The 18,098-nt window shown below is 45.4% G+C and overlaps 1 protein-coding gene across 2 annotated transcripts in view; it reads right to left on the bottom strand.

The window, feature by feature from the left end:
* Window positions 1-18,098, bottom strand: part of LOC144142897 (uncharacterized) — a 31,086-nt gene that overhangs the window by 4,111 nt on the left and 8,877 nt on the right. For both annotated transcript variants that reach the window (XM_077674726.1, XM_077674727.1), the window contains exons 8-18: window positions 17,786-17,943; window positions 14,618-14,716; window positions 13,560-13,768; window positions 11,438-11,528; window positions 10,342-10,521; window positions 8,600-8,690; window positions 7,081-7,219; window positions 5,768-5,869; window positions 4,487-4,547; window positions 2,951-2,986; window positions 1,272-1,339 (exon numbers count right to left, since the gene is read on the bottom strand). In XM_077674726.1, the coding sequence (XP_077530852.1) occupies window positions 1,272-1,339; window positions 2,951-2,986; window positions 4,487-4,547; window positions 5,768-5,869; window positions 7,081-7,219; window positions 8,600-8,690; window positions 10,342-10,521; window positions 11,438-11,528; window positions 13,560-13,768; window positions 14,618-14,716; window positions 17,786-17,943 (1,234 nt within the window). The remainder of the gene's footprint in view (window positions 1-1,271; window positions 1,340-2,950; window positions 2,987-4,486; window positions 4,548-5,767; window positions 5,870-7,080; window positions 7,220-8,599; window positions 8,691-10,341; window positions 10,522-11,437; window positions 11,529-13,559; window positions 13,769-14,617; window positions 14,717-17,785; window positions 17,944-18,098) is intronic.

The following is an 18,098-nucleotide window of genomic DNA, read 5'->3' as shown; positions in this document are numbered from 1 at the left end:
CCCACCGTGACCCCACTAGGTCCTCCGCATTGCCACCATCACCAACATCGGCTACAACAGCAGACTTTCAAGCGCTGCTTCTAGGCAACAACAAAAACGTGAGCCGTGGTCCATGAGGCAAAACAGATGAGAAACAAGTGTCTTAGACGCGAAGCTTTACTATGCCCCACTGATGGCGACCATACACACCAAAACGCGCCGCAGGAAAGCCGGCTTTGCAGAGTTTGTTTCACAACACGGTGATGATGATAAGTAAAGGCACATCAAGTGGCTCAAAAAAAAAAAAAAAAAAAGACACTTCGTCTGGTGGGATTTGAACCTGGGTCCCTCGCGTTATAAAGCCAGCGTCTATCTGATTGCACCATTCCGACAAGGCACAAGCAGTTTAGACTTAGTTTGATTCCAGTTGCGTGGGAGAAAGCTTTGCGTTTTAACCATCTCTCTTTTTAGGAAGGAGCTTTGATTTTTTGTGTGTGTGTGAGTGTTCATCTAATTCCATCCAGTTTTTACCCATTAGTCAATGCGGTTGCGCTGTACATTCCGACAGCTACAAATCGTGATGTGGCTTCGCACACAACCTCTTTTCCGCAAGCGCTACCTCAGTAAAAGCAAGAAACCAGAGAAACTTTCCGAGTATATCGTGCAGGAACAGTACGCATGCGAGAAAAAAAAAAAAGTTGGGCAACCAGCAAGTCAAGAGTTGGCTGCCACCAACAGCCCGTCATTCGCGATTCGTTCACAATGAAAACGACGACACGCAAACTGGGCAGGACAAGAACCGCAAAACAAGAGCCAACAAGCGCCAACTTTCGTTCAAAGACGAGGAGATTCACTTTTGGTGTAACCCCATTTCAGGAACTTCCGATGATTCTGATGACGATTATCGCAAATGACATTAATTTTTGCCGTGTTAGCATCGGATCAAGAAAAAGGCATTAAGTTTAACGAACGACATTCGATGTAACCCCATTTTAGGAGCTTCTGGTGATGATCTTTGTTGCGAAGAACCACCAGGTCGTGCAGGAAAGGCAAGGCACTGGAAGAGGCCAAAGCATCACCGACCCCTTCAAAGCAAACGATACCCCGAACAAAATGGCATTAAGTTGAACGAATGACATTCGATGTAACCCCATTTTAGGAGCTTCTGGTGATGATCTTTGTCACGAAGAACCACCAGGTTGTGCAGGAAAGGCACAAGAAAAGGCCAAGGCATCACCGACCCCTTCAAAGCACACGATTCCCGGATTCGTCCGAACGTTAGGACGGCGTACCTCTGGCGCAGAGACGACAACTCGCGGTTAGCGTCCTCCAGCTTCCTCTCGGCTGCCCTCGCTGCCAGCTGAAAGAAAAGAAGTGAGCACACTCAGCAGGTTGCTCTCGCTAAGCTCGATGCAGTTTCCTCACCCACATGAGACTAATACCCCTGTCACACGTCAAATTTTACGCCATTCCCATCGAATTCCATTCCTTCAAAACAACATTTGTTCGTTGCCACAGAGGAAAACGTAATCACATTCAATCAAAATGACATTAGAGACCTAAGGAGTCTGCGGAACCCAATAAACTGCGCTTCACCAGCAGATGTGCTACCTCGACAGCAGAGACTCTGTTGGAATTCCCACCCAAAACGGATTACTAAAGCGTCAGTAGCACTGTAATACAGTAAAACGTCGTTATAAGAGACCCTCAGGAGACCTAGAAAACGTGTCTCTTTTAACCAAGGGCTCTTGTATTCAATGTTGCTAACATTGCAAACATAGGAAAACCAACCAAAGTGGTTTCATTCTAACGTCTCTTATATAACCAAGTGTCTCTTGTAACAGTGTCTCTTGTAATGAGGTTTGGCTGTATATTTACAAGCGTATATTATTTTAGTCATTTGTTCATTTATATAAAACAAGCCGAATAGAGGTGTAAAAATGAAAACTGCTAGTCTGGCTACCAGGCCAGCCTCAGCCGGTGTGGCGGGCGCCAGCGGCTTATATACTGCATGCTGGTGCAACGGCAGTGTTGAATTGTGTTCAATAAGTTGCTGCAACTGCACCTAAAGTGCAGTAAAGGTGCTTAAGCTCTCTTCGCTCAGTTTTCAAAAATATTGAAGTGCTCACTAAAATGTTTTTTCTCTGCAAGTTTTCACCATCGCAACTGCCATCATTTTTGCAAATGACATTAATTTTGGCCGCGTGGCAGCGCATCAAGAAAATGGCATTAAGTTGAACGAACGACATTCAATGGGAATTACATTAAATTTGCCGTGTGGCGCGCGTACAAGTCCACCACAAAGCAAGCTACCCTCGCAACCACAACCCCAGAAACCTCCCTCTCTCATCAACAGAGGCACACCCAGGTGAAATACGAGACACGGCGGGAAGAGGCAGCACCTCTCCGAGAAGGCACAACTTTTCCCGTCTCGCTGGTCTTGCAAGTTGCTTGTGCAAACAAAAATACTGAGAAAAATAGAAAGGCGAGCAGTATTGCTTCCGAAGCGCGTTTCTTGGCAAACGACGCGTGGTTCAAAGGATGTAGGTTCAAACTCTACCGGAAAACAGCTCGCTTTTCTACCTTAAACTTTTAATTTTCGCTCCCCATACAACTAGCCCTTACACCACTAACCAAGGTCTCTTTGCGCTCTCCCTTAGCTCTTATGGCTTAAGCAGGGACGTGCCACTTTCAAAGCAACTACTTGATTTATTTTTATTTTTTTTTGCATTCACATTAACTACGAGAAAAAGAAAAAGGACTGCATTGTTTCTTTTATGAGCGCAGCAAGCTACAAAGTACCGATGTTTCGTTGCCAACAAAAATACATTGAGTGTTTTGCGGGGAACCATCCCTTAGGCCACGCAGCCGACTTCTAACAGCTTGTTTGCCAGGGCCAGCAGTGTAGCGCACATTCCCGGCAAATTCCTTAGATATTACCGACACAGCACTCTCTTTGCCTCGCACTCACCCAATTGTCGTGTGCCCTCTTCTCCTGGTCGGTGACCTGAAACGACACGCAGAGAATAAGCGAAGAATCGCTCACACCAGTCACAGGCTCCGTTACAACACCGGTCACCACAGCTGCCACCGTGATTGAGATGCAGACACACAAGTCTTAGGGATGAAGCCCCTTAGGGGCTGGGGCTGTTGGCATCTCCCGTCGGCGTCGCAATAGTCACTCGTCTGATGTAGTCACGGTACTAAAACACCGGGAAACTCGTTTGCACCTTGCGCTAGAACGTGACGCATACTAAAAAAACACCGGCACACTCGTTTATGCCTCACGTTAGAGAGCTTCGTGCTTCAAAGACGAGAGACTTTTACGGTAAAGCTGTATACCTCTACCCCTCAATGGTTTCATCTCCGTTGGCAAAAACGGCAAGGCAGAAAGAATACACTTATACACTACATGCTTCGCTCTTCCTCAAGTTTCCTGTAGTGGAGATGGCCCGGGATTTTTTTTTACTTAGTAGTCCTGTACTGCTTCCTGTATTCGCAACCTGAGTCCCATAAAAAAGAGTAGTACACCGGGAAGAAATTCACGGGAAGATTAAAAGTTATGAAGGCTTTGAAAGGCGTGGTTGTGGGGTCAAAAGGGTGTCAAAAAGCTCCACTTTCAAGAACTTTCAACGTAGAGTACATTTGCTCACAGTAACGGCAACGAGGTTATGAGTACTAATTGCTAAATCTGCGATTAACGAGGCAGACTGGTCTTAGAGCTATTGTTTTTTATTTACGAACCAATTTTAATGAAACTGCGCTGCATTATAGAGTTTTTTGTGCTGATTTCAAATATGCTATTAGATTTTTTGTAAGTTGATTATATTTTGAGTTAATTAATGACTTATTGCCATTATTTTGGGTCACAGTTACAAAATAACCACTCCATACAGAATGGCAATTACCATGTGGCTAGGCAGACAAATGACTAAAGAATACAATGTAGGAAAAACTTTTTTGATTCAGCTATTTTGGATCGTTCTACAACTCAGTGAACTTCGCTTCTCCCGCGCTCTGCCAGAAATGGCTCGCGGGTGGTGCCAATTCAACACAATAATAATTCTCCAAAGCCTCCATTTGAAAAATGTTTCCAACATTGTATTCTGCACAGATTTCAGTATCAGAAGCAAAAAGAATTACAGTTGTACCTGCTCTGGGAGCCAAGATATCTGAGAATGAAATGCTAGCTTTGCATTGCAAGAAAAGTGCCGTTTCACCATCGAATTCTGCGCTAACTGAGCTGTAGAGTGCACTTTAAAATGGTATTATAATATAATATCAACAAAATATAGTTCCTTTTGATGAGGATATTTACAGACTGATAGCAAAATGGCCATGAAGGCCAAAAATGCCATCTTTCAGAAAACGCTTTTTTTGACCGTTTTTCGGCCCCAAAGACCCAAATGCCCCCTTAATGCTGGATGAGGGCTTCGTCGCTTCCGGCTGGCGTCGAAGTGCCACAGCTTTGAGTCCGAAAGTCCGAACGACACTGCCGCCGCCTCACCTGGTTTTTGTAGTTGCGCTCAGTGAGCTGCATTTCCTGGCGAAGCGACTCCAGCTGAGACCTGCACAGTTGAGTACAAACGCATCGCGTCAACTTTTTCTGCACCGCGCCAAATCGGCGTCTGCTGTTAGGCTTCAAGGGATTGTTTCAAACGCAACGCAGTCCTAGAAATTGAGTACGCAAGCCATCTTTTTGGATCAAATACTACTCACAATCGTGAAAATGTGTGTTTTGAGCCACCGTTCGCTAAACATGCATGTTTTATTTTTTAGCCACGCTTTATTGTCTTGTTGCTTTCCCCACCTCCCCCCCTCCCCCTTCTAAATTATACCCCAAAAGGGGGCCCTTAATTAAGAGAAAAATAAATAATGATGATGAAGTTTGATTGATTGATTGATTGATTGTGGGGTTTAACGCGCCGACGCAACGCAGGCGATGAGGCGCGCCGTAGTGGAGGGCTCCGGATTAATTTTGACCACCTGGGGATCTTTATCGTGCGCCGAAATCTCGTACACACGGGCGTTTTTTGCTTTTCGCCTCCATCAGAAAAGCGGCCGCCGCGGCCGGGAATCGAACCCGCGACCTCGTGCTCAGCAGCGCAACGCCTTAGCCACTGAGCCACCGCGGCGGGTAATGATGATGATGAAGTTTAAGTCTGCTGCATTTGTGGGGTTCAACGCGGTTTACCAATTTTTCGAGCCGATTATCAGAGCGTGGTTTGATACAGATCATTGCCTATACGGTCACTGTGCACGCTCCCGAACGGCGCCAATCATGCGATCAACCCTCTACGCGCAGTCAATTTTTTTTCATTACCCAAGCAGCAAATAAATCCAACAACGATGCAACCAGAACCCAATTCGGGTGGTGCCAACCTCAGAACTATAACATTCAATTGTTGGGGATTTAGCTGCAATTACAAAAAGAAAAAGGTCAAAATTCTTATCTTTAGATACCTCAACATTAAGCAGGATCACAATAAACACGTAGTGAGCATTTGATCCCTTTTAAGATTTCTACCCCCCACCCCTCAACCGCTCTTTGCTGGGGTTGTGAACAAAGGGGGACTGGCATAAAATGTGGGGGATAGGCATAAGTGGATATACTGACTGCAAAGTAAAATGCATACCTTTAGACACCTAAACGTTAAGCCAGGATCCCAATAAACAGCAAAAAAGCATTTGACCACTCTTTCTTATTTCTACCTCCACCGCTCAACAATGGGGGGGGGGGGGGGGAATGGGCATAAAAAGCAGGGGATGGGTATAAGCGGATACTGACTGCAACGATTGGCACTGCTGCTCCAGCACTGAAACCTGCTGGGCGGTAGTGCTGGCGTCCGCCTCTCGCTGTCTCCGCTGGAATTCCTGCAGGCCCACTTCCCTGCAATGCAAGAGATAAGCCCCGGTTATTATAAAGGGAAGCTCTCTGCAATGTCAAAAGGAATCGACACGTACCTCAATATTCGTCAGTAACCGGAAAAAGTTTTCAGAGAAATGGCATCACCTTCAGTTGCTCTCTTTTGGGAAAAACTGAGCTCTCGACTATGGCCATTAATGTTTCCATAATATCCATTACCATTAAACAATATGTATTACATCTCCAGTGACAAGGAACGCCATACGTTAAACGACTTTAATAAGAGGAACGGCATATCCAACCACGCCACGATTGCAGGAAACAAACTAACGACAAAACGCCTATCATGAACACTAAACTAGGCCTTTACGAGTTACAGCAGGGACAAGCACTCCAGCAAGAAAACGCCCTCCCTCTTAGTTTTAGAAAAGTATAACATCGTGTGAAATATTTTATAACGCAGCAGCGTCAGAAAGACAGATTGCAATATGATGCAGCTCTCGTCTACCAAAATAAAACAAAAAAATGGGGCATGCCCTGACACAAGCAGCCAGGGCCGTAAGAAAAAAAAATATATGTGGAAATGAAAAAAAAAAAATAATCCCAACCTGCCCGTGTGTCTGTGCCCTGCCCTTTTTAAATTGACTCGTTTTCTGTTTTGTTTTTTTCTACACATCTTTCACCGCATTAAAGGGACCACAAAGAGGACACAAGAAAGCTTGAAACGTGAGAATATAAGTCACGCCAGTTTTAGCCCTAACGGTTAAGCTAGACTTTCATAATACAAAAACAGACATAGCAGCATTTCATCAGCCACATTCTGGGTAAAATCTCGGTTTGTACAACTAGCAGCTGTTGACAAAAGCTACCACCAATGGCCATGACTGCGCCAGTGAAGTGGTGTCTCAGGCCCATTTAACCCACAGCACTTAAATGTCAGCACAGAAGTAGTGCGCCTGATAACTACGCTGTTTTTGGTACTGCAGATTTCACGCTGCAAAAAAAACTTCAATATCTGTAATCCCCTTTTGATCAAAACTGTTTTTCAGGACCGGAACGGCGCCGAACAAGTCGTCAAAAGCTTGTTCTCGCAAATACAACCGGGATTTACTTTGCCTTTGCGGTCCGCTTTTCACTAACAAACCACATAACTCGAGTTTGAAGACTCGCTGCCACCAAGCGAGACAAAAGTTTAGAAAACACAAAGCCCGCACTAATTGTCGAGGCCACCTCACTTCTGCAGCTGGACTTCACGATCCTTGAAGTACTCCGTGAGCACCTCCAGCTTGGTCTGCGCTTCCGCGCACTTGCGCTCCGACTCGACCTTGATCGCCACGCTCGACTCAAGCTCCTTCCTCAGGGACTCCACTTGCACTACGAGCAAAAAAAAACACAAGATTTGAACATTTTCACAAGTCCAGATGGTATTCCTTCTGGGAATGTACAGTCTTTTCCAAAATTTTCTAGGCCAACCCAACCCTTCCGGACGACAAATTCAAAGAATAAACTTAACCTAAACGGCGACAATTATTTTATGACACCAAAAAAGAAAGGTGTTTTCTCTAGCTTTCCGGCATAAAACGTTTCCGCCTCGCTCTCGAGACGTAAGCTTCTACGTCGAAGTTTTCGCGGCCTGTGGACTTTCGTCTCGGCCTAGAAAATTCTGACAAAGACTGTACACGCAGGAATGCGACAGCTAGAGGCGACATCGTCAGTGATAGTGGAGTCATTATATCGGTGGATCACCATCAACAGATTGTTTCGAAATCCCAAAAATCTGGCCAAATTTAGCTCGAAATCTTATTAACCAAGGTAGATAAAGACACGTAAGTTCATCCGAAATGCATCTGAACAGCTAAACTTGATCAAATTGAGAGGTAAAGCAAATATACTGAGCTTTGCGCCACTTATATGAGGAACACAAAGGGCACATGCACCCTTAAAGCGACACTAAAGCATAAAAAAAGTCTGCCTATATCAGAAGAATATTACAGTGCTGTGAATAGGTATAAACCACTTGTGGCAACGGAGAAAAAAATGACAAAAGCATCAAAACTGCTATTGGCACCGGACACATTTTTTCCCGTTTTTCCCGCACAATTCGTGATATCGTGAATCATGAATGACGAAACGGGGTTACAAGAACCTGCCCGAGCATTTTTCAAGAAACAAAAAATTGCAAGAGACACCATAACGGTAAAAATAACTGTGTACGGGAACCTCTTCTGGAGGGCACGCTTCTAAACGGACAAATTTCAGCTTCTGAAGCTTACTGAAGAGGTTTTCCCACTGTTACTGGCTCTAAGCTTAGCTTCAGTTCCCCGATTTCAGTTGAATGTTTTGCCTTGTACACGCAGGTGAATGTGAGAGCTATATTTCCTTTTTTAGCGTGAGGTGGTGTATATCCTATGTGAAAAAAAAAAAAACCTGATTGCCGCACCGAGAAATCGTACATTTATTTTCTACTCCCCCTTTGGTCGAATGACGTCAAACACGTACACATGCACACACACTAAATGATGGTAGCAATCCAATCTGCCCACTGTTAATCCGCTGACCTCTCGTAAGTGACCATCCAGCCTTAGTTAACAAAAAGGATTTAACTTCACAGATAAAACTTGAGTCCTGATGCCCAGAGCCCCCCTTTCCCCAAAGACACCAACTTCCAGAGTGTTCAGAATCACTCATAATTACAACTCAGCTTCCCCTGCACCCCTTTAGCCAATCCCCCATCAGAGGCCAATCCCCCCGTACCTTCCTGGGACTGGAGCTTTTCCCGCAGCTCGTCGAGTTGTGCCTGCAGTTGCCGACACTGCTCCTCCGCCTGGTCACGCTCCCGACGAGCCTGTGCGGGAAGAGTGCGACACTGGGGCAACACTGGGGTGCCACTGGGGCAGTGTAGGCAGCGCTAGAATGAAACGGGGAATGGGCAGCTCTGCCCTTAAACCAAATAAAAACAAAAGAAATGAAAAGTAGAAATAGACTTTTTTTAATTTTCCGTCACTTGTATTGTAATCCCCATACCACATTCAACTATCATTGCAGCAGAACGGATGAAGGGCAAATTACCCACACTGCCTAGAAGAGCTTGTCGAATGGCCTCAAATTCAATTTGCCGTTTGATGTACAAACTGCCAGCCAAATCACAACCTTAAATGTGCTACAACACACTGGAAAAAAAAAAATTGTTATGTGTCTTGCAATAATGCACTCTGAAGTGCTCTCAGTACAGTGAACTGCTGCTTCGCCGAGCCACACGATTTAACGATGCCTGTCAACACAAATCCCCCGCTGCGAATTGGTGTCAACAGCCTTGGTGCTGAAGTGCTGATGCCAACCTCTCCCCGAAACACAAAAGGGCCATCAGGTGTCAACAACCTCTGACATCGCCTGTTTACATCACCTGCCGAAAATCAAAGAACAACTCCTTACTTGCAGGCCACATCTCGCGACAAAAAGGGGAAAAAATAAAATAACGAAGAATTCCCCCCAGAACTTAAGTACGCTTATACCCCGGCTACACTAGGGTCCGAATGTCATTTAAACTAGATGTCATTTGCCTCAAATAGGGTGCTTCGACTGTCATTCAGAACCCGCCGTGCTCCACTACAATTTAGATGTCATTTGAAAGAGCTTTAACAATTGCTCATTATGCTGCACGGCGGTGCGCCTGTCGAGTTCTGTTTTTACACAGTAATGCAACAATCAAATTTAGCGGTAGTCTCTGTCATTAAAATGATATCAAATTATCAATAACGTAAGCTTTGACACAGTTTTTGCTTAATTCTGAAAGGCAATCGAGATTTTTTTCGTGCTGTTTTGTGCTGTCTGGCCACACTGGTTTGCCGCTTGCTCGCACTGGTGCTGAGAGTACAGAATTATTACATCTCGATATCACGATTTAAGTGAACGAGAAGTAAACAAAGGCCCACAATTAAGAATATTTTGTTTGTTTTAAGTACACCAGTAATGTATTTGTTTATGTTAACTTGGAACACTGTGTGCAAGAGTGCTAGAAATGGCATTCAAAGGCCACAAATGTCTCTCTGGGTTCTCATTTGGCTCGAATGTCATTGGAGCCGAATGGCATTTTGAAACCCAGTGCAGCAGCACAACTTCGCATTTGAGTCAAATGGCATTTGGTTCAAAGGACATTCGGACGCTAGTGTAGCAGGGGGGGTATTGGATGCTTTTGAAGGCGAAAACCAGCCATTATCAAAGACTATCAAAAACTGCTACATACTGTTTGCATCTCTTCCTTTGCTTTCGCTTCTTCGTCTTTTGACGCAAATTTTGCCATGAAACAACCCAAACTCAAAATCCCACACAAACCCCATTTATTTTTTTCCAGCGGCGGCCATTTTGGTACGATTCACGTTGACACCGATATTGCTACTTCCAACTACGAACACCTTCCATGTTCGATCAGACACCCAAGGCTTTTCGTCATAAAATTTCTCCTAATAAAATTTCTCCGTCATAAAATAAGCACCCACCTGCGTGGCGTCCAAGAGCTCCTTCAGCTCGGAATGCCTCCGCCCTTCTTCCCGACTCGCCTCCTCACCGTCCTCCTCATCCACTTCGTTCTCGGCCCCGTTCTCAGACTCGTTCTCGCTCTTTCTGGTCCTCCACCGCTTCTGCAGCAGCTCCAGTTGCTCCAGCGAAGACTCCAGCACCTGCGACGAGACAACTCGTCAAAACTCCAACGCAGCAAAAGCAGCAGACGGAGCGATGTTCAGCTGGTATCACGAAAAACCAGCTTGTCACGCATACCAGCTTGCATAAGGAAAATCGAGCGCTACAAACGAGGACAGAAAAAACGAAGAATGACGAGACAGAGCTTGCATACCATACCACATGCATACCTGCACGAACTTGTGGGTTGGAAATGAGTAGCAGCTGAACATAACAGGTTTTTAGCTTAGGCAGCCCAGTGACACAAAAAAAACAAAACGAGGACATCATCCAATGGCAGAGAGTGGCTTATCTTGAGTCATCAAGATTTACTAACGAACCTGAATTAACAATGACCAACTGGCCAAGATTTTTGAAAAGAAGAAGAAAGGGCATAAACAAGGTTTATTTTCAATTCACCGAGCACTTTTGGAATTTCTTAAAAGAGTAAGCAGCGCGAAACACCTAAACACAAGAACAAGAATACAAACATACACAGCGGTGTGCATGTTCATACTCTCTCTCTCTCTCTCTCTCTCTCTCTCTCTCTCTCTCTCTCTCTCTCTCTCTCTCTCTCTCTCTCTCTCTCTCTCTCTCTCTCTCTCTCTCTCTCTCTCTCTCTCTCTCTCTCTCTCTCTCTCTCTCTCTCTCTCTCTCTCTCTCTCTCTCTCTCTCTCTCTCTCTCTCTCTCTCTCTCTCTCTCTCTCTCTCATGTGTTTCATTGATTTGCACTGTTGACTCTTTTCAGAAATGTACCAAATTGCCCAATCTTCCATTTCAGCAAGTAACTTCTTGCATCCAACATTCCCCCGCTAACGAGACGGCTTCTTTACTCGCCCTATCAATTTGCGGGAGCAGAGAGGGGAGAGTTGTCTCCACCGAAAAAGCCCAACTGGTGCCGGAAACCCGGAAACCCACCTGGATGCGGTCTTCCTTCTGTCGGAGCTTCTCGGCCACACTGTCGGCCTGTCGGTTGCTGGCGGCCACCTCCTCACACAGCTCATCTTGCCTGCCACGAGACAGAGGGCGCGAACAGCAGGTGAGAGGGGGTTCATTGAGACACCCACAGATGGCGTCCCCACCCAGATCCCTCACTAAGATCCCCACTGGAATTCCCGTGCCCAGATCTCCCCCACCTAGATGCCCCAATACAGTTGAGTCCACTTATAATGATACCGCTTATAACAATAGATCGGATATAACGATGAACAGCTATGGCACCGTCCACTTTTGTATGCGTTCTATGGTAAAATAAACCACTCATTACAATGCTCCAGTGCCGCGATACCAGTTATAATGATTGAAATTGGTTACCGCGTGCCCCAAAAATGTGAGCTGCTGCCGGCTCTACGCGCCGACCACGCCAGCGGTACACGCCACGTGAAGCGATGCACCTCACATTTCTTTCCACCCCTCAGCAAATGAGTCGACTGTGCTGCTTACGAGGAAGTGAGGGGGAGAGGAGAGCAGTTTTTCTTTTGAACCCCCCTCCTGGCGATTTGGCATCGTATCCGCGCCTGCTTGCCCGTTTGCTTGTTGTGTCACGTGCGTGCCACTTTGAATTTGACTGGGTGCCTCTGCAACTACCCATGTTCTTCCACGGCAGGGACGTCAGGGCAGATGTTTTGGAAACGTCCAAGTGCCTCACTGAAGAGGCGATCATTGCGCGGATACAGGCTGCGGACAGCGGTGACAGTGACGACCCTGACGATGCACAGCCTACTCAGGTAGGGTCTTTGCAAGAGGCCCAACGCATGATACAGTCCCTCAGGGACTGCGTTTCTTCCAAGGACCTTGTGGCGCTTTCGCTCAGCTAGGTGAAGCACTTATAGATGCTCTTGGAAAAGATGTGCGGCAACTTCACGTGCAGCAAACTACGCTGACCGACTATGGCTCTTTTTTTGCAAAAAAGTAGTAGTAAAACCTTGCATGCATGCAAATAAAATATTTTTGGTCTTCTTTTAGTCTTTTTTTTTTACACATGCCGCTTAGAACAATTATCTGTTTTAACGATGGAATTTCCTTTGGACTTGGATATTGCTATAAGTGGACTAGACTGTACTATGCACACATTGCATACACATGTACGAAGGGAAGGGGTTGGGAATATCCTCTCCTGTTCAACATTAAAATTAAAAAATATGCTGCCAAAGTTGCATGCCTGATATACTAAGCTTCGTTCTTCAAAGAAAATTGTAACTTCATCTGTACTAGGTGCCGAGATATCAGCGCGGGAAACTTTTAAAGTTGCCCAAAGTTCAGTGCTTCACAAAACAAGCGAGCAAGTTAAAAGGAATGTTGGCAAAAATAGGCCTTTCGAGCATTTTGGAGAGCGGCAGCTTGGTCAGTATTCCTGACAGAGCTCTAACATTCCGCCCGCGTTTTCTCTACAACCTTTGTTTCAAAAGTTTACTTTGGGAGCCATTTTTGTTCTCCAAGACCTACATCCCCACATTAACCCTGTAATGCCCAAACAATTAAAACACTAAATAAAAATTCCAATGCTTTGTTACATTATAGTTTGTGACTCAAACAATAAAGAAACGCAAAGAAAAACTTTTTCCCCTAGGGTTATAAAATTACATAATGTATCATAAATGCGTAAAAAGTAAGTAAAAATATACCTACATATATAATGTAGGTACATAATGTACCATATACCCGTTTACATATAGGTATGTGTATACCTACATATAAAGTAGGTATATAATGAATCGTATACTTCATAAAAAAGTATCTACACCCATTGAAAGAAGGTGTAGACCCGCTGGGTGCGCTTACAATGGAGGAATCCATCTTTCAAATTGTATTTGGGACTCCATGCGGCCAGTTATAGAGCTACAGTTTTTTGAAAAAGGCTTAGGAGGTATCAGAAATGATACAGTGGGCATTTCTTGGCGATCGAAAGGCCCAGGTGCAAGTACAAGAAAGCTGAAAGATGGTGTATCTTATATGAAATGTTGGGCATTACAGGGTTAACCGAAATCCCGCAATCAGGCGAGTCGGCATGAGCGGGTGACCGGCAGGGAGGACGACCGACCTTCGCTTGAGCGCCTCCAGCTCAGCCCACAGCCGGTCGCTGGTCTCGGTGGCGTCGGTGAGGCTCTGGCGCAGCATCTGCTCCTGGGCCTCGCTCTCCCGGGCCTGCGCCTGCCACCGGTCGCGCTCCTCGCACGCCTCTCGCAGCTGCTCCTCCAGGGAGGTCGCCGCATCCCCCCGCTCCTGGGCCTCCGCGGAGCGCTGCTGGAGCTGCACACAGCAACGTCAGCTCTCACACACCAGTTCTTAAAACCCTCTGCTAAGGCCCATGTTCAGTTACAACTGCACCCTGAAAGTTTTAACGCAGCACTAAGCTTGTGTCCGCTCCTCTTGAACCACAGTAGATCCGCTAAACCTCCCACATTTGCAGCATCTACCCTCTACATGCGGCCTCTTTGAAATAGTACTCGCTATTAGCTATGCTCGCACAAATGAGCAGAATTGGGTTTAACGAGGTATATGTAAGGTTTATATGGCAGGAATTTTACCGCCATACGAAATATGTCAACACTTTAGCATTGTGCCACTTTGTCCCTCGCTAACATTTCTACGAACTAGCGGAATGTTGCTAGTCGACAGTGAATAGAATACAGAGAGATTGGATAAATAGGCCCACCGTACACAGTGGCGATTGCAATGTTTTCAGTGCTGCTGTCTGGGCAGTGCACACAGAACCTTTTCATTTTCCTCACCAGTGAGTTAACCAAACAGCAGAACCGCACTCTCAGCCGAATGTATGCATTTATTTGAACAGAGGCAGTTCGGAGCATTTTCTTTCATGAGCAGGAATACTTCACTACTTTTAGGCTACCGGAAACTGCCTTGTCTGAATGCTATGAAAAATGCCCGCGCTCCCCTACTACTTCAAAGACACTTGAAATAGCAATAAGCGTGAAAAGTTTGACCGCCTATGTTCACAGAAAATGACAAAGAATCGAAGCCCTGCGTCATCACGGCCCCAAACTAGGAACCGGCATTCAAGGCACAATTCAGTTACCCCAACCTCGAGAGTCCTCAGGCAGCAAAGAAAAGAAAAATAGAACAGGAGGAGGAACTCACCAATTTTTGTGCCTGTTGAAGGGCTGCTTGGGCGGACTCCAACTGCTGCACTTTTTCTGACAGCTGGCCGGTCAGCTTGTCCACCTTCTTGCTGCGTTCCTGACACCCACAAACAGAGAAAACACCCGCGTGAACACAGCGACTTCAGGGGAAGATGGTCTACACAGCTACTGCAGCAATGAAAAAATTAATTACTGTCAGAGGCACTAGTTCTCTTGCGGTGTTCACTCCAACAAGCTCTCCCACTGCCTGCCTTAAGGGACATGGCTCTTAAAACAGCTTCCTTTAATTGTAAAGTAATCCCTGTGAAACTTGTCAGTCTTGGTGCTTTTGTTGCACTGATTTCAAATATGCCATTATTTTTTCAGTAAGTCCATTAGTTACCAGTATTAGAGATAATTAGTCATTTTTGAAGGAACAATGGACAAAGCAGCGGTAGTCATAAAACTGCAATCCTTATATTTTCCAACACTATGAACCCTGGTGAGTGCAATAAGTGAATCGGATTTTTGATGCACCGCTTGGAACTAATTTCACAGCTCATTAAGCTTTGGTGTTTGAAATGGGCAGTCGAAATGGTTCCTTGCCACTGGTGCCACCAAGGTTTAATGAGCTATAAAATAAGTTCCAAGTAATGAGTCAAAGAACCGCTTCTCTTATTGCACTCACCAGGGTACATAGTAGTATTGAAAACTACACTTTTTTACTTTTATGACTAACACTGTTTTGTCTATTGTTCCTCCAAAAATGACTAATTATCTCTAATTATCCATGAACTGACTTACTAAAAAAACAATTCCATATTTGGAATCAGTGGAACAAAATCACCAAGACTGACAAGTTTCACAGAGTTTACTTAACAATTAAGGGGGGACGCGGCTTTCAACTTCGGAAAAATGACCAAAACATCGTTTTTTTGAAACCCACATATTCGGCTTCTATGTTTCCTATTCTATGCGTCTGCAAAGTTTTTAGGCTGAAAAGCGTCGCAAAGTGGCATAAAAAAATACTTTTGTCAGGCGCGGTGACAAACTATCAGCGCAAAAGGGCGAAAAAACGGCAATTTTCGGAGCGCTCTATCTCCGCACCGGTGCCACCGGGCGCGGCCATTTTGATATGGTTAGATCGGCCGAGCGATCGTCTTTCCGGTTCTGCTCGTCTCTTTTATCTTCGTTCATTCACAAACGCACAAACGGCAGAAAAGAAACGACGCACAAACGAAGCTAGAAATAGAAGCTGAAGCGCTATTGGTCCTCGGTCGGGGCGCGGAACACCGACCCTCCTGATTGGATGTCACGGGCGCAATGCAAGATGGCGGCCGCCTGAGCTGCGTAGCGAGCGGTTTGAGTTCATTTTCGCCGCTTCGCTCGGCCGAGTTTCTGTTCAATCTATGGCATTCAACACGGACGTTATCGCGGTGGGAATGCCGGAGATAACGAGCCAGATTACGGGAAGTTGTGTGGCTCGAAAGGAGGAGGTCATCGAACGCTTCGTGGTGCGCGTGACTCTACCGTCGCCAGACCCCGGAGGGTGACGCGGTGTGCGCGCTTGCAATAGCGGTTCGTGAAGTGAACTTTTGGTCGGGTTTGCGATGTTTACACGCTTAGTTATTGCTGTGTTTTGACTGTGGGCTCGCTAGCCTTGAGAAAGAAACGGTCGACGCGTCAAACGCTGCGGCGCGCACGGCATAGCCGACGCGCATTGGGGCAGCACATGACTGGGCAACCGGTTACGATTGAACGCCAGTAGTTGTAATTAATGCCTGCGTCGTTAGATTTAATCTTAAAAGCGACCTGACCAGCCATATCAGCTGTAATCAAAGTTCGATATGTCGCGGTAAGCGTGCGCTAAGATGCGCGCGAGCCATATCGCCTTTCTTGCGCAACGTTTCCCGTGCACTTGTAATTTTCATGCGAACAGGTTTGAGTTAGTAATATAGGAATAAAAATATGTTCTCTGCATTAAAAATGTACGTTTGTCGCAGCATTTAACAGTGATTTTTTAGTGAAATTATTGATTCCATTGCTCAGGGCATACTGGCTTTGCTGCGAGAAATATTGGATGCCTTGAATGTCAAAAGTAGTAAAAAAATATGCTCTTGCATTGAAGTTGGGAGTTATGCAGAATACTCTACCAAGCTTCAAAGTAGCTAATTTTCATCCTTGTGGTATGCAAACTTTTGGCAATGAACACCTGCACGTATGAGTACTAAGTTGCTGTGCTAGGCAAGATGATAAAACATACAAAAAAGCCAAAAATGTTCAAATTTAAGTAGAAAAAATGCTTAACTTGTTGCCATGGTGACAACACTGCAAAAGGAGGCTGTTCAGTGCGATACAGCCAACCAGCTAACCTACTTTGCATTGAAAGCCCATTGAAACCCATCTCCCCCTTCATTTGATCTGCAAAGTGGGGTATGTACTCTTCACAGAGGAGCTGAAAATGATATTTTCTGGAAAGAGAAAGGCTGTGAAAGGCACTCCAATTTCAAGGCAAGGCATTCCAGAAGCCCCATGTTCAAAAGGACATGAAAGGCTACAACCGTGACGACTTTTGATAAGTGAAACCTATGTTGCAACTTTGGAAGCCGTTTTCTCAAAACAGTTTTTTTTGCCACCTGTGTCGCTTGTACCAGGGATTTCTTTGTGACCGCTGGGTCTATTTTGATTCCGTTTCTTGCATTACATTCCTTGATGAACAGTTCAGGTCGTGACACTCTTGGTTTTCCAGATTTGTTTTTTGTGATTTTTTTATTCACATAATCGTTCACCGTCAACATGCCTATTGCACATTAACCTCTAAAAAAATGAAAACTAAAAAACATTGTGTTGTAAAAAAAAAATTCTAAAACTGTCACGACCTCGTCCATTCATTTGGGAATGCAAAGCACTTCGAACAAATTTTCTATCATGTTTTATAAGCCGCTCAAGCTCGGTACAAGCGGAACAGAAAGAAAATTTAATACATAAAAAAGTTTTCAGAATATTAGCTTGAAATTTTTATGGTGTTATCACGGAAGCATTTCCAGTTGCTGTGCCATTTTTCATCAAAATCCACAAAGAAATAAAAAAGTTGATTTTGAAAGCCACGTCCCCCCTTAAAGGAAGCTGCTTTAAGAGCAGTGTCCCCCCTTGAGACAGGTTTCAAGCTGGCCTATCACGGACTCACCTTGGCCTCCTCATGAAGCGTCTCAAGCTCGCGCTTCTGCTCGCAGAGCGAGCGGTCGTTCCCGACCGAGTCCTTATTCGCCTGAGCCAACTGTTCCGACAGCACCTGGCGCTCCGTCTTGAGGGTGAACAGCTCCTGCTCCCGCTCCGACAGGATGCCTGGGCATGCGCGCACGCACACAGCCAAGCCAGAGCCACTTTTTAAGCCAAAGCCACAGTTCATGACTGAAAACTTTTCGGGAAGCTTAAAAACGAGGGAGGCAACATACACAGAGGCACGCACGCATTGTGACAATCGCACAGAGTTTTTTTCA

This window comes from Haemaphysalis longicornis, unplaced genomic scaffold, assembly GCF_048455015.1.
Source record: "Haemaphysalis longicornis isolate Haplotype H1 unplaced genomic scaffold, Haemaphysalis longicornis Haplotype H1 scaffold_6, whole genome shotgun sequence".
Classification (NCBI taxonomy): domain Eukaryota; kingdom Metazoa; phylum Arthropoda; class Arachnida; order Ixodida; family Ixodidae; genus Haemaphysalis; species Haemaphysalis longicornis.
Note: the sequence above shows the minus strand (reverse complement) of the source record. Positions and strands in the feature narration are given on the sequence as shown.